The 16,358-nt window shown below is 35.2% G+C and overlaps 1 protein-coding gene and 1 non-coding gene across 2 annotated transcripts in view; both read left to right on the forward strand.

The window, feature by feature from the left end:
* Positions 1–15,012, forward strand: part of LOC141660238 (chitin elicitor receptor kinase 1-like) — a 34,118-nt gene extending 19,106 nt beyond the window's left edge. The window contains exons 3-12 of the mRNA XM_074467205.1: positions 11,665–11,742; positions 13,383–13,405; positions 13,625–13,721; positions 13,810–13,947; positions 14,026–14,128; positions 14,222–14,384; positions 14,507–14,603; positions 14,684–14,792; positions 14,888–14,895; positions 15,008–15,012. Of these exons, the coding sequence (XP_074323306.1) occupies positions 11,665–11,742; positions 13,383–13,405; positions 13,625–13,721; positions 13,810–13,947; positions 14,026–14,128; positions 14,222–14,384; positions 14,507–14,603; positions 14,684–14,792; positions 14,888–14,895; positions 15,008–15,012 (821 nt within the window). The remainder of the gene's footprint in view (positions 1–11,664; positions 11,743–13,382; positions 13,406–13,624; positions 13,722–13,809; positions 13,948–14,025; positions 14,129–14,221; positions 14,385–14,506; positions 14,604–14,683; positions 14,793–14,887; positions 14,896–15,007) is intronic.
* LOC141663066 (small nucleolar RNA R71) lies at positions 2,174–2,280 on the forward strand. Its single transcript, XR_012551151.1, has one exon. It is a non-coding gene; the product is annotated as a small nucleolar RNA R71 (small nucleolar RNA).
* Positions 15,013–16,358: the final 1,346 nt, after the last annotated feature.

Raw genomic sequence — 16,358 nt, forward strand, 5'->3', positions numbered from 1 at the left:
ATTTTCAATGTCCTCATTGAAGGTAATAATAAGGATTTCAGGCATACCTAGTCGTCGAAAAGATCACCCTCTTCGGGTGGAGGATCAGGTTGCCAATCAACCTCGCCACTAGTGTCTCGGAAAATAGTACCGAAAGCGTGTGTCAAATCTTTAGCAAAATGATGGTGAATGTTGTGCATGGCCTCCATACACCTAGTCACTCGCCTGTACTGCTCATCACCAACACCAGTCTTATCAACTACTTGTGGCACATGAGAAGAACCCTCTGTAGGCACTGGAAGATCCGTCCAGTCACTCTCTACATCATCAAAAATATATCACAACCCCTTATCATGGGGTGCACCTAAGAATGAATAACTCAAGTGATCTGGCTTTCAGTTGAGCTCAAGTATGGGAGCTTCTTGAATAAATGGTTCAAAACGCTCCTGAGAAATTTTCAGCTCTGTTAACCCAAGAGAATCGAATGGCATATCCAACTTCCTCTTCCACGAAGGTGCATTCAAAATCTGCAGTTGCTCTACTTTAAAGCACTCCTCTTTAGCTGTGGGTAACTTTATTTCCTTGAACACATTAAAAGTGACCTTTTGATCGTAAACCTTCATCGAAAGCTCTCTTTTTTGCACATCGATCATAGTTCGGCATGTAGCCAAGAATGGTCTTCCCAAGATAATGGGAATCTTCTTATCTTCCTCGAAATCAAGAATTACAAAGTCAGCAGGAAAGATGAGTTTATCCACCTTGACCAAGACATCCTCCACTATACCTCATGGATAAGCGATGAAACGGTCAGCTAGTTGCAATGACATGTATGTTGGTTTCGGATCAGGCAGACCAAGCTTCTTGAAGATAGATAAGGGCATCAGATTGATGCTATCTCCTAAATCACATAAACACTTGTCGAACGACAAGTTTCCGATGGTGCAAGGAATAGTGATGCTTCCAGGATCTTTAAGCTTCGGAGGCAACTTTTGTTGCAGCACAGCACTGTATTCCTCCGTTAGAGCAACGGTCTCTAAGTCATCGAGCTTCACTTTCCGAGAGAGAATACCTTTCATAAACCTCATATAGCTAGGCATCTGTTCAAGAGCTTCAGTGAAAGGTATGTTGATATGAAGTTTCTTGAACACCTTTAAAAAAATTCTCAAACTGCTTATCCAGCTTTTTCTTCTACAGCCTCTTAGGAAAAGGAGGTGGAGGATAGATCTGTTTCTCCCCTGTATTACCCTCAGGAAGAGTGTGTTCCACAGTAGTCTTCCTTGGTTCCATCTCTGCTTTCTTCTGCACTTCTTCTTCAACCACAACTTCAGATTCTGGAACTTGAGACTTTTCAGGCTCTTCCTCTTGCTGAATTTGGGGGCTTGCAACCTTTCCAGACCTTAAGGTGATGGCGTTCACCTGTTCTTCAACTTCCCTCTTGCCTGGATTGGCTTTTGTATCACTAGGAAGTGTTCCTGGTGGTCGATTCAATAAGGCATTAGCAATTTGCCCTATTTGGTTCTCCAGAGTCTTGATAGAAATAGCATGGCTTTGGCATATAAGAGCCTGGTTTTTGCACATAAGCCTCAACTCCTCCAATTCAGATTTTTCATTCGAAGATAGACCTGCATCACGATTTTGTTGTTGAATTTGGAGTTGTTGTTTTGGTGCAAATTGTTGCTGAAAACCAGGAGGGTTGAATAGCTTATTTCTAAACTGCTAGAACGGCTGTTGCATCGCATTCTGATTATTGCTCCAGCTGAAGTTAGGATGATTCCAGTTGTCAGGATGATAAGTGTTTGGAACTGGTTGCTGCGATCTCTGAAAGTTGCTCATAAACTGAGCTGATTCACTAGATATAGCGCATTGCTCTGTCACATGCGGACCTGCACACAGCTCACAAACACTAATTATCTGCTTAACACCATAGTTAGCCAGAGAATCGATCTTCATAGATAACGCCTTTAGTTGAGCAGTGATAGTCGTAGCTGTATCCACCTCAAGAACTCCTGCTACCTTGCTCTGTGGCAATCTCTGGGTTGGATACTGATATTCATTAGCAGCCATCAGTTTAATTAGATCATAAGCTTCCTCATAGCTCTTTGCCCATAATGCTCCACCTGCTGCTGCATCGAGTATGGGTCTGGACTGTGCTCCCAACCCATTGTAAAAATAATTGATGATCATCCAATCAGGCATTCCATGATGAGGACACTTCCTAAGCATCTCCTTGGAGCGCTCCCAAGCTTCATATAAAGATTCTCCTGATTGCTGCGCAAATTGAGTAAGAGCATTCCTGATTACAGCTGTCTTCGCCATAGGGAAGAATTTAATAAGAAACTTCTGACCAAGATCTTCTCAAGTAGTAATCGAACCAGCTGGTAGAGAGTGTAACCAGCTCTTAACCTTGTCCCTCAGAGAGAATGAGAACAGTCTCAGCTTCACAGCATCTTCAGAAACACCATTGAACCTGAAGGTGTCGCAGATCTCTATGAAATCCCTAATATGTGTATTGGGATCTTCCGTTGGAGAACCCCCAAACTGGACTGAAGTCTGTACCCATTGAATTATACAAGGATTGATCTCAAAGGTATTAGTTGTGATTGCTGGCCGGATAATGCTAGATTGAATGTCATTAATCTTGGGTTGAGAAAAATCCATCAAGGCTTTCGTTCGTGCTACTGGATCTCCCATTGTAATGAGTACCTGAAACACAAACAAATAAACCGTGAAAGTAAAAGAATCCGAGTCAGTGAACTTTAACGACCACTGATGACAAGCACATAAACTAAAAATTAACATCGAGTCCCCGGCGGCAGCGCCAAAAACTTGTTAGGGAGAAAACACGCGCAAATATTCACGCAAGTATACGCGTTCGTAAGTAGTATAAGATATAAATCAGATTCATTCCCAAAGAGACTGGTTTAGGTTAAGTTCAATTTATGCACCTATGCAACAATGTATGATTATCGCTCAATGCTAAGACAAATAACAAATTGGGTTTTTATTAAACTAAGAGATTATACTAAATAACATTAACTAAGAGAATTGAGGTTGAATTACTATATATGACAAACATGGGTTCTAACTTCATTACTACTTCATTCAATAGCCTTATTGTTCTTAACCTTAGCATGTAATGGTGATGACACTAATCAGATAACACGAAACTGATAAACGCCAACTTTCGTTGCACGAGTACCATTCTACCAGACATCCACAAAAGAGATAGAAGCTGAATAGGCACCAATTATATTGGGATCCTATATGTCTATAGAATTTGACAACATAACTGTTTAAGTATAAGTTATCCATAATAATTACATAGGGCAAGTCAAACGGTTAGAGTTACCTACGAATCATGCATACACATACATGAACCTATGCTAGAATGGCAAGTTTAAAACCTCTATATTCACTGTCGCTTCAATACAGAATAACACGCTATCTTATATGTTAGCTACGCACATAAGACGAATAAGCACAACCAATACTATGATATCAATCAATCACCACACACCAATATATCGAAACAAATTATTTATTGAAATCCATAAGTAAATCCGCTAGAATCCCATGACAATGATTAGTTCATAATCGAACTCATTGTCACCATGGGTTCCAATGAAAGCATGGTATAAACAAGGTCTTAATAAACCGAATAATAATTAAAGTACGAATAAACGAGATCTAGGTTCAACAAGAACGAAAACGAGCATCCAAAGTTACAACTAGTTCAAAAAATCACAAGTTGAAAACAAGATCTTCTTTTTCGGAGTTGTTTTGTGCTTCTAGGTCTTCTCCTTGGTATCTCAATCTTCCCGGATGATGAAAACCTTTTTTTTAAGTATATATATGCCCCTAGTGGACCTGGACCCTTAAAATCGTCAAATTCCACTTAAAAAAAGCTTTTTCAGCGAAATCAGCGACCAGTCGCGCCTTGGGCGGCCGCTCAGCTCTCCGGGCGGGCGCTCAGCTCTCCGGGCGGGCGCCTGGAGCCTGTTTGGAAAAAATTCTGATGAATCTTGTTTTGGCCATAGCTTGAGTTCGACTCGTCAGAATTAGGTGATTCAACTGTCCCCGTGAAGCTAATGAGATTCTCTACAACTTGACAATGGCCTTGGATTCCAAATCTAATCACTTTTTATCATATTTCCTTTAAAAGCTCATTTCTTCATATAACTGATACCTGAAATGCAATAACACAAAAACACATCAGAATACCAATAACTTGAGTCCAAAACACCAATTTAAGCTTGTAATAAAGCGTTCCAAGTGGATATAAAATCCACTTATCAGATATCGGCATCTCTTTTCCGTATTCTCGCGTGGTAAGTATATCTATACAAATTTTCTATCAACGATAGGCGATTCTCCTAACCGTTCCAAATAAAAGGCAAGCCGATAGACGTATCTTCAATGGTCTGGATAGTCCTCCCATTCTACTTGTCAATTTGAGAACTCTAAGTCATGCCTCTGTTCGTTCTTTTTTATAAAATATCTTGGGAAATAATCCAGTTGTGAAATTAATTCGTGTGTCCTTGCATGGCACAATTATTACGGGGTCTCTCTATCACCAATGATCTCTTTCGCATTCATACAATTTTGTAGAGCGGAGATCTATCGTTTGCATAATAAAATAAGCGGCCTTATTTAACATATCGCTCAAAATCCTAAAATAGCGCGATATCTTACTTGGTTCTTTATAATCCTCCTTCAAAATTTATTATAATAAACTCTTACTCCCATTTGGGTCATTTACAAGGCGCAATCGCCAAAATTTTAATCCTAGTCATTCCATTTTCATTTTCAACCACGTCAATGACACCCCTTTTCATATTCGGTCATGACTAACAGCCTCTTTCAGTTTCTAGACATCGTTTATTCTTCCCGTTATATAATAAGGGTTCTGTTCACATTGTCTCAACTTCAAAATTCATTTATTCGATCCTTCTCATCAGTTGTTCTGAAATTTGTCATCCTCAATATATCTTTTCCTACTTAAAATGTCGGCCACCACATTGGCCTTTCCTTGATGATATTAGATTTCTTAATTATAACTCTTGATCAATTTGACTATAGCCTCTATCTCGTGTTCAGTGTAAGAAAAAAAAATCCAAGCTTTCCTTATAAGTTAAACTCTTTGTCCCTTTCAGTTCGAACCTTATCGCGATTATTCTAGATTATTATTAGAACACTTTATGTCACGGTCCTTAAGCTACATAGTCATATCTTTATACTTCACACAAAATCCTCTTTTTAAAATAACTTACTCATTACGATGCTCCGATTGCACATCATAGCACCGAGTTTTCAGTCTCATATTACAACAATCGGTTCTCAACTATACCTTTATTTGTTCGGAAGGCAATAAGCCTTGGAAGAATGATTTTCATAATATCGATGTAATTTAAACAATCTGAACCGGATTTTAAAATCTAATATCTGACGAAATAATGATCTCTAAATAAAAGAGTAGCAGCACTCAAAAGATTTATAACTTGGAAGGAAGAATACAACAAGGATTATCCTTCCATGTCCTTAGAATTTTATATTATGATATAATAAAGAATATCTCTTGAAAGCAATGATTGCTGAATAATAACATCATTCGAATGACATTTGCAAGATTTTCCCCATTGAAAGAATACTTTTCTTTTCAAATAATGAATGAAACCTTAAATAAAATCATCAACCAAAGGTTAACCATTAAGGTTTCAAAATGATGCTACTTTGAAAGAAGGAATTCTATCTGATAATTAACAATTAAGGAAGTATATTGTTTTTAATCATTTTATGATTTTAAATAGATATTCGTTATATAAACGAAAGAATAGAACATTTCATGAACAAATATTTCAGAAAACTGGATATGAATCCTTGTTCGAGTGGGCGACCTAGTTAGGTCTCAATTAAATCATTCTTTGAAAATTTCATCAACAATTAAATTTTTCATATATAATGCACTTTGTAAAACAAAAATTTGAATGAAAGTGGAACTAGAGAAATAATAACTAGTCCATACAAAGCAATATTATCAACCGGATAAGAAAATGGCCAGCTCAATTAGTTTGGCCCATAGCAACTAGCTAGGACGATTAGCTAGGCTTTCTTTGTATTAATTAAAATTTTGACTAGTTAGGACAATTAACTAGTCATTCATGAGAACATATGCAACTAGGCATATTTCAGTTTGTTTAAAAAAAATCTCAACATCGTAACCACTGAAGAAATTTGTGGCTACCCGGATGACGAATTTGAAATAAAAAGTTTTCAAATTTGGGCCGAGAAAGACAATTATAACTCTTAATCGAGTGGTTTGGCATCAGAAAAATCGATAGCCTTTTTTCAAATATTTCTTGCCAATAAAAGGGTACACTCAGAGGTGCCCTCGTTCACATACTTTACCAGATTCTCAAATAGAAATGAATTCGGAATACCAATATCAAATTGATACCCTTATTATGATTTCAAAGTTCAATATACAATTTCATCCCGATTAGGAGAAAAGGATTCCCGAGGAATCCATGGATATTAGATCATCCATATTTTTAACAATTTGTTAGATATTTACAATCTCGACTGAAAAGCGTAAGTATGAAAGAAGAATCAAATGAAGATATTCATCATGAATATTCGTCGGTGAATTGAGGAAAATTTATTAAAAATTCCTTGGATAATTGATATAAAGTATAAATAGCTCTGAGCCGAACAAGAAGATCATAATCTATGAATGAAAGTTCATGGATTAATTAAAGGAATCGAACAAGTTCTGATGTGGAGAAACACTATTCAAGATGGTCACATCAGAAGTTCAAAGTAGAGAACTAAAAGGATTGCCTGATATGACTTATCAAGGTAATACAAATGATCAACAGTTTGGAGGGAGTAGCGTGACAGTGAGTAGGTGCCAAAATATTTCACTGATTATCCTAACCCTCGTCATTATCCTTCTGAGGATGATACCTCCTCTTCGTCTTTGTAATTCCATGTTTCAGCTAGTGTCTCTTTCAACATCATTTTAAAATCGCTTAATAACTTGACTTTCGCACATATATCTTTCATTCTGGTCTTTTACCTCGAAGACCTTACTCAGAAATATTCAAAAAGCTAAGCCGATAGGGACCTGCTCTACGCATCCGTTACTAATTACAAGTGGCCAGTCCCCCTGGGAATAGATCAAAGAGATCTGTTAGGGATCTCAATGCAGTCCATAAGTTCAGTGGCATGTGTGTGTAAGTGAACATATATTACCGTATATATTAGAGGTCTACGAGTATATATACGTAGTATCTGACGTCATTTCTACCAAAGAATTCCGCTCTAGACTCATTGGTCTATCCTTTTAGAAGGTTCTAAGATTGACCTATTGCTCGTTGTAATCTTACGCCATTAAATTGTAGACATGCCATCAATTCTCGATGCTTTCGATCTCTGAGGTAAACCATCATATGTTAAGCACACTAATAATATCATGTAGTGTACTTATTTTATAATGACACTCGTATATTATATTTAAATCTTCCTTAATGGAAACAAAAATCCTCAAGGGTATATTAGACACTATCTCTGCTGAATTCGTTATTAATATGATATTCAAATCCTCATTGGTAAAATGACACCTTCAACTAGTTTGGGTCAATAACCTCAACTGTATACAAATAATTAGACTTCATGATTTTGACATATGATGTCCCCTCATGGGCACCCTATTAGGAACTACGAGTAACCTGGCTTGTGTTATCTAATCATCATATGGTCTTGGTAATATCGTCTTTACCCCAAATACCCTGGAGACTCAGCTCCGAGTTCTACAACCACATCCTTGCCAAATCATATATGATTCTAATTTTTTTTTCTCATCATTCTGATAATCTCCAAAGGTTCTATTAGTCATAATTTAATACCTCAAATATACACTTATCCTAACCTATACATTGGGGCTACATTCGGTAGTCTAATGATGAACTCCATATGAGCTCTTACGCAATCTCGCATCTAGACAGATTCCTAACACTCTCACCTCTAAATATTATAACTTATTGCTCTGATACCATTTCTGTAACGCCCCCAAATCCGGGGTTAGGAATCTGGGTCGTCACGCAATCCTTCAATCAAGTGTAACCTGCATTAACTCAATAATCCAATAATTCCATATCACAGACCCCCAATCTCATACACTCACAAGGTATAGCCTTATAAATGACGTACAATAAGTATCATCTGTTATTAAAACTCAAATGTACTTTACAGGATCTCAAACAATTATTCATAACCTCTACATGAAGTTACAATAATTACGACCGATATCTTATAACTATCTGATACTCTGGCCCACCTGAGACAAAGCTGCCAGGGATTTTCCCCATTACTGCAAGCGACTAAGTCCCACACCAGCATACTGGTTATCTATCTTGTTGTGATATTTAAAAGAAAGCAAGAGTGAGCAATAATGCTCAGCCATAATAATGTGCAGTATGAAAAGACTGTATGAGAAATTCAATTATAATTCCATATACGATAAATATGTTTATTTAAAATAGTTTTCCTCGGTGATTCACACCTTCTTTCGAAAACAATTCACACCTTATGGCCGACTAGGACCTCATGTAAGGATGGTCCAGATCCTCCTGAAGGTCTTCCGATGGCCCTCCTAGAAAATATTTTGAAAACTCTTGCAAAATTGAGTGCTTAACAAGAACAACTTTCGTGAAGACTAGAACGTCCACAAGAATAAGTTTTAAGAAGGATTGAACATCCATGGGATCAAGTTCCAGGATGACTAGAACATCAATGGAAACAAATTTCAGGAAGTACTGAACACTCACGGGAACGAGTACAGAATGTTCACTAGAATGAGTGTAAAATGTTCACTAAAACAAGAACAGAAGAACCACGAGGGACTTTGGGACCACCATGGAGGTGGCTCCATGGCCTATTAAGAGCATAAAAAGCCTAGCAGGCCATATGAAGGGCTTGAAGCCTAGTAGAAGGTTCTGAGAAAAAACAAATTCAGGAAATTCACCTCTCGGCCAGCAGGAGGCTCAGCTCCATCTGACCAGGAGGAGCCGAGTAGGATATATGGGAGGTTGAAGCCCCGATTCGTGTGATGTAATTAGCCCCGATTAGAGTCGTTTAACTTATTCACACACATGATTAGTGTGACTTAGGGACAATTACTATCTCGTGCATACTAATTAGTCCCGATTAAGATAAATTAGCCCCGATTAGGGAATATTAGCCTCGATTAAGGCTAATTTAGTACATTCTAGTTTAAAATTAGGCTATTTTAAGCCTAATTAGTAGCTTATACATGGAAATTATCCCCATTTAGGGTCGATTAGCCCTGATTATGGCATGATAGAAGCTTTCTCCTTATAATTAACCTTGAAAAAGGTTAAAGGGTGATAAACGCTAGATTTTTAGTCCCGATTAGGAACATTTAGTGTCAAACACCATTCAATTAGCTTGTGCAAAGGCCTTAAGTGTATATACTCACACTATATAAGTCATTGTAAATGTGTAGGTCGCTCCATACTTTACGATAAAATGATGATGCCCACAAAGGGCCGATACTCGAGAAGGGTCGAAAGTACCCCGAGTCGCAAATAGACTATTGTAACTTCCACGAAAACTCAGGTAGTTTCCCCAAAAGTTGGGGGAAAATGATATGGATAGAAAATACACCCTAAAGACATATTGAATACCATATTAATTATGTGTGGAATTCTTGCCCAAAGCCCAATACAGACCATGATGGTCTAGGCTCGTAACAGACTAGAGACGACCCAAACGGTCAAAGCCCACTAACAGAGGTCTTCAAGGTCCACGAGCATGAGTTGTTTACGGACTAGGCACATTACGTCTAGAAGAGAAGAGACACGTGTCCAAAATAAACACAAATTCCTACAAGCAAGGATCTGAAATTCCTTCCTATACACGAGTCCTAATTACCATCTAAGTAGGAGACTCATCCATCAAGTCTCCCAACACAAGTATAACCCTAGACTCATCTCTATATAAAGGGCTCTACCCTTTAATAACTATATTTTTGGCTCAATTCTCTACAACACAGACATATGTAGACATCTTGTGAGGACAGACAGTCCCCACCGCGAGAATAGTCATTAAAGCTCGAAGCTCACAAACCCTAGCATTAATTACGAACACACCCTAGTTTTTATATCACAACAATTTCAAAGATGTTAGCAATATTACTTCAGAAAGAGAATGATACATTATTTGGTTTAGGTGATAGAGTAAAATAAAAATATACTTGTAAATCCACTACTTAGACGTAATATACTATTTAGCCAATGCGATGCATGAACATATTTTACACATATATAAAGTATTGATTTGTTCATAATTATTTTATTTGTCCATGTGTTAAAAATGTGATTGATTTTATATAACACTTAATGTCACTACAAGTTTGTATTGTACTTATATACATGAAAATAACTTATTTTATTATATTTTATGAATATAAACTTCTTTGTACCATAAAAATACAAAAAATATAACATGAGTATATATAATTTATTTAATAAGAGGTATGAATGGTTACAATACATATGCATTCTTAATTTTTGCATTTTTAGTTGATATTTTTTAATATTCAATTCATAAATTTTTATAGGGATCTAAATATCAGTACACTACTAGAAAAACTAGAATAGACATCACCTCTTAAACATCGGTTGTTGTTGGAACCGATGTAAAAGGTGTTATTTACATCAATTTTAATCAACTGATCTCTTTTTGTAAGATACACATCGATTTTTTAGCCCAACCGATGTTATAAGTATGTTTTAAAAAAAATCAAGCGCGCCTCCCCCGTTTCCCCCTTAACCAAATAATTCATTCCCTCTTAAAAATTTCCCCCTTATTTTTTGCCTTAGAAAAATTTCAAGTACAATATCTCCCCCTCTTTTCAACATAACATTAAAAATTAAAATTCACACACTGTTAAAACATAAAACATAAACCATAAAATCAAACAAATCCAAACTCTCATCTCTCTCCTCTCTCACTTTAGTCGACTGAAGAACAACTCTCGATCTCTCTCTCTCTTTGCTCAACTGTGCTCTCCATCTCTCTCTCTCTCCATCTCTCTCTCTGCTCTCTTTCTCTCTCTCTCTCTCTCTCTCTCTCTCTCTTTTTGTGCTCTCATCGAAGTTTAAAAGGTCGTAGGAGGTCGTTCAAGTAGGAGTTTAAAGTTTAAGGTTAAAGCTAAGATGAAGGTTAAATCTAAGTCGGTGGTCAAAATTTGAGTTCGGTAAGCTTCAAACCCTAATTTTAGAATTGGGGATTTAAATTTGAAATCAAAATTTTGTATTTTTTTAGTTAGTTTAGTGATTGCTTTAATTGTGCATGTTATATTGAGTATTTCTAGTGTTATGTTTTTTACGGCTATGACTGTGAATCCATTGAGTATTACATATATTTAATTATAATATAACATAATATGCCAAATATTACTTTAATACGAGTATTGCTTTAATTGTGCATGTTTTTGCAGTTGTGCACCGAGTTGGGTGAGTATGTTTCAATTTATTTTATTAGTTTCATTTTTGCGAGATTTTTTGTTATTTAATTTCGTTTTGATTCTATCTTGTTGTAAACATGTAAAATTGTTTGTTGACATGTTTATTTTTTTACTTTTGTATTAATTTCATATGAAAGATTTTAAGACGGGACCAGATTTTGCATCTACTTCTATCGACAATTCTGGTTCAACTTTGTCCCTATGGCCCTCTCAAGGTACATATTTTACTTTGAAGTTAAAATTTTTATAATAATCCTGTACTTGGAAGTAACTTAATTTTACCAAAGGTGGATAGGTTAATCATAGAAAAGAAAAGAAAAAGTACATGAATAAAAGAAAAAGCAGGGAGTTTCTCTAATGGGTCAAACGGAGGTTCCGGAACTTTCTTCATCTATCTACACAACTGAAAAATGAGGTATATAGAGAGCTCTACATAAGTTGCAGAACTCGAAACGACACAGTATTTGCAAGTTAACAAAAAATGAGGTATGTTCTTCTCTCTACTTCACCAATGCTTCTGTATCTATTTTGTTTGATGTATGCACTAGTTTTGTGATTAATTGGCTTTTTTGTTGTTAATTAATCATTCTAGAAGCATGTGTTTATACTTCCTTGTGTGTTTAGATGTTTTAATCATTTTAGATGTTTTAATTTAATCCTGGTATTATTTAATTTAAATATTTGTTGTTGTTGTATGGTATTGGTATTTGTTATATTTGTTATTTTCAATCGTAATGAAACGTATGTAAATGTGAGAAGTTAAGTGTGTATATTTGAATTGAGGGTTTTTCACTTGTTTTCATACAAGAATTTAGAAATAAAGTTGAATCGTTGCAAGAAGTTTTTCCTAGTTTTGTATTTAGTGATAGGTTTATCATGAATTATTCGTAATCTGTTTTATGGTGTCTTACATTTTGAGAAGGGTTTTTTAATTCCGAATCATACTACTAGAAGAAGGCCAAACTTTATATATAGGTGATTAATACATTCAAGGGTGAACATAGGACTTGACTTTTACCGAGTGTCATTGTACATTGTCTGAATAACCAAAGATCTTTTTATTGAACGCCTTAACATAGAAAGGCAGTACTCAAACCTAGTAACTGGATTAAGTGTGTATTTCAAAGAAATTGGATTAATTGTTCTAGAGGTGTCAAATGTATTATTTGTACTTTCTACAAATTAAGTCTTGTTATCAGAAAATGAAGTAGCTCTATTTGCCATGGAGTTTCAGTTTGTAAATGCTCCAATTTAGTGCCCTAGTTTTCACAATATCTAAAGATGAAATACCAAAGTATGCGTGATATGACTAGTGACCTTTCTTAATTGTCATGTTAAGATGGTACTGATTTTTCTTGTCCCTCTTCTTCCTTCTATGTAATAGGGTAACTAGTTGATGTAAATTTTAATCTTTACTTAAGATTTCAGTTTAAAAGATCCAAAAATGTGAATGCGTTTAGTTTATTTTTGTGAACTACATGCCTGCATCACACATCAATAGTGTGGTTATCTAAATTTATTAGAGGTTATTAGAGTGGAACGCTATGTAGTATATTTAGAATAATATCATTAATGACTCATGTATTCTTGTTTGTGGATGCTCAGTCGACATCCTTTTGTAAACTGGGCACAAAGATCTGATGTTCTTTTCAACACTGTTGATTTACCTGATGATAAGGATGTGAAACTTAAGCTTGAGTCGGAGGGAAATTTTTAATTCTCTGCAACAAGTGGGATAGAGAAATTGTTGCAATAGACATTGATCTTTATGACAAGGTCGATGTAGATGTATGTGCTGATTGCTTGCAATAATGTACCTAAATGTATTTAAGTTGATTTTTCCCTATGTAAGCAGACAAGGGGGAGATGAACAATATAGTAAGTATTGTCTGCCATTTAGGATTAGTCTAGCTTGATTTCAGGAATAATAGTTGTAGCTGGGGAAATAGTATAACAGAGATAACATTCTTATGTCATTGAAGCATGCTTTCAAGTTTGTCCTAATTCTGAAGTTATTTTTTGTTAGAATTATGGAATAAGTATCACACATGTTCTTGATGTTCATCTGAATAAAATGAATGCTTGTACTATATGCAGGTGTATTTTATTGGATATGTTGTTGAAGGTTCCTTGTTCATAATCTATGTATTCATCGAGAATGACAACTTATGCCAGCATCTGCGAGATTTTTTAGGTTCAAATGAAAAACCTTCTCTAGAGCAAAAATTTACTTTATCTGTCATATTAGTCTATACATTAATATTTCTTTTTTGTTTTTGAAGGGAAAAAGCCATTATCATGGTCTAGCAGGCTGCAAATTGCACTCGACTCAGCTAGAGGACTGGAATATATCCATGAGCACATTAATCCCGCCTACATTCATTGTGACATCAAGTCCGCAAACATTCTTGACAAAAATTAAGGTTAAATTTTACTTGAGTGACAGTCGAGCAAAATACGTTATTTACCGTCTGTAAGTTGAATTGAATAATACAATATTATTTTACAGGTTGCTGATTTTGGGTTGAGAAAACTTGTAAAAGTCGGGGCTGGTTTCTTGCAAACTCAACTTGTGGGTACTTTTGGGTACATGTCTCCCGGGTATGATACTCTTTCACTACATGTACCATTTCTCAGTTATATATATTTTTTATCCAGCCTATTCCCCTCTAGTATAAACGCATATTTTTGCAGATATTCTCAGCGTGGAGTGGTCTCCACCAAGATAGATTTATATGCTTTTGGAGTTGTTCTTTATAAAATAATATCCGCTAAAGAAGCTATTGTCGAGTACAGTCAAGATTCTGCCAGAGAAATCAATGAAGATTCTACCAAAGTATTGGCACTTGTTGTTATGGTTATTTCTTGTTTCTTCTATTTTATAAATTTGAAATATGATGCCTTTTATGTTTCCACAATTATAATTTATACCATTATGTGAGGTTATATTTTTTTCCTTCGCTGTTATATTTTACACAGTTTGAAGAGGTTATGAATCAGCCCAACCCCAGCACATATCTTCAAAAATTGGTTCATCCGAGACTTGGTGAGAACAATCCAATGGACCAGTTTGCTAGGTACAAAAATGAATTTTAGTTAAAACAATATTATGGAAACATGTGAACTTGATGGTTTTGGTTCTGCTACTTACTTTCCAGATAGCCCAGCTTGCAAAAGCTTGTACGCTACAAAATCATGTACTAAGGCCGAGCATGAGGTCAACTTTAGTTGCATTGACGACACTTACATCTGGAACTGGGGACAGGTATGTAAGTTTAACAGACAAACACCAAGATTAATTTTATAAATGAGTTTAATTTATTATGATTCATGTACTTGTAACTGTAATTTTACAAATAGGAAGCAAGGTAAATTAATTTTTGAATACCTACTTGTGATTTACACCTTTTAACTGACAAGGTCTCATTCTTAAAGCTTACAATTTTACTTATTTGTAATTGCATGAATCTGTTTTGCTAGCTTGAACAGAGCCTAGTAATGATTGATATATTATGATGCATATTGTGGTGAGGCGAGCTTGAATCAAGAATATTTTGAGGAGATTGCAGCAGGGGCAAATAGGGCAGTACTGGTATTATTTAATTTCAGAAATCTGAAGTTTGTCCCTTATTCTTTTAGTTATTCCACCTTTTTCTCGATGCAGCAGTTATTGTGTTTCAGAAATCAGAAATGTTTGAAGGTAATTCTGTTTGGCATCTTATTCTAAATCCTTTTATGGTATCTCTGATGAATGCAAACACGCTTGCTATTTTTACAGGTAACTCAAAAAGCTAAGCGACCAGATCCTTCCCAGCGCAGAATTAGGAGATCTTTCTTTGGTTTATAAGTGGAAACAGTAATTAAAACAGTTTAGAAGTTTGGCACCGGAAGGTTTGCATGGTATCGGACATTGTAGCTAGTGCACAATTTGAATAGATGGATGAATGTGTAGTATTTTACTTGATGTTAGATTAGATGAAAATGATGTACCTCATGTTTGAATATTGGTTGTTAGATATATAGACAATTGCTATTATGCAGTAATTGGTTTTTTGGTAGTTCTTTGGTTTAAAAAATTTTTGGCATCTATATTTTTTAAATGTGTGTTAATAAAATAGGTAACCAGACATCATTACAGTGGAAAATGATGTTAATATTTGTATTAAATAAAAAACCAATGTCTATTAAATCTTAATACATCAATTTTAGTGTTACATTTACATTAGTTTATTAATTAAAACTGATGTTAAATACCACAATAAACAAAGTCTTAAAAACACAAAACCGATGTCAAAGAAGATTTGACACAACGGTTGATAACTAGGAAATGTTGTTAATTATTTTTATAGACACCGGTTCATGCACTATAGAAATCAGTTCCTATTCACAAACCGATGTTAAAGATATTATTAATATCGATTTAGTTCAAAAACTGATGTAAAAGATACTAGTAACAGCAGTGTACTGGAAAAATTCAAAATTATTGCTTATGTGGCATATGTTTAAATTGATAAAAATATCATATTATAATAATATATAAGTGAAAGATGTGCATTAGAAACTTAACATTAAGAAATAAATATCGATTTCATATAAAAAAATGATGTTATATGTCCTTTTTCACTTCAGTTTAAAATTAATGTTAAATGGGGGGTCTTTAACATCACCCACGAAGATATTAGATTTTTTTATTCATAGACATCGGTTTTTAGATGATGTCTATAGATGTTTTTCTAGTAGTGGTACCAATGTGATATATGATATATGTCAGCAAATCGTGTGATGAAATATTATTGATAGGTTGTGAAGCAAAATATTGAGGTTGATGACC

Source organism: Apium graveolens, chromosome 5, assembly GCF_009905375.1.
Source record: "Apium graveolens cultivar Ventura chromosome 5, ASM990537v1, whole genome shotgun sequence".
Classification (NCBI taxonomy): domain Eukaryota; kingdom Viridiplantae; phylum Streptophyta; class Magnoliopsida; order Apiales; family Apiaceae; genus Apium; species Apium graveolens.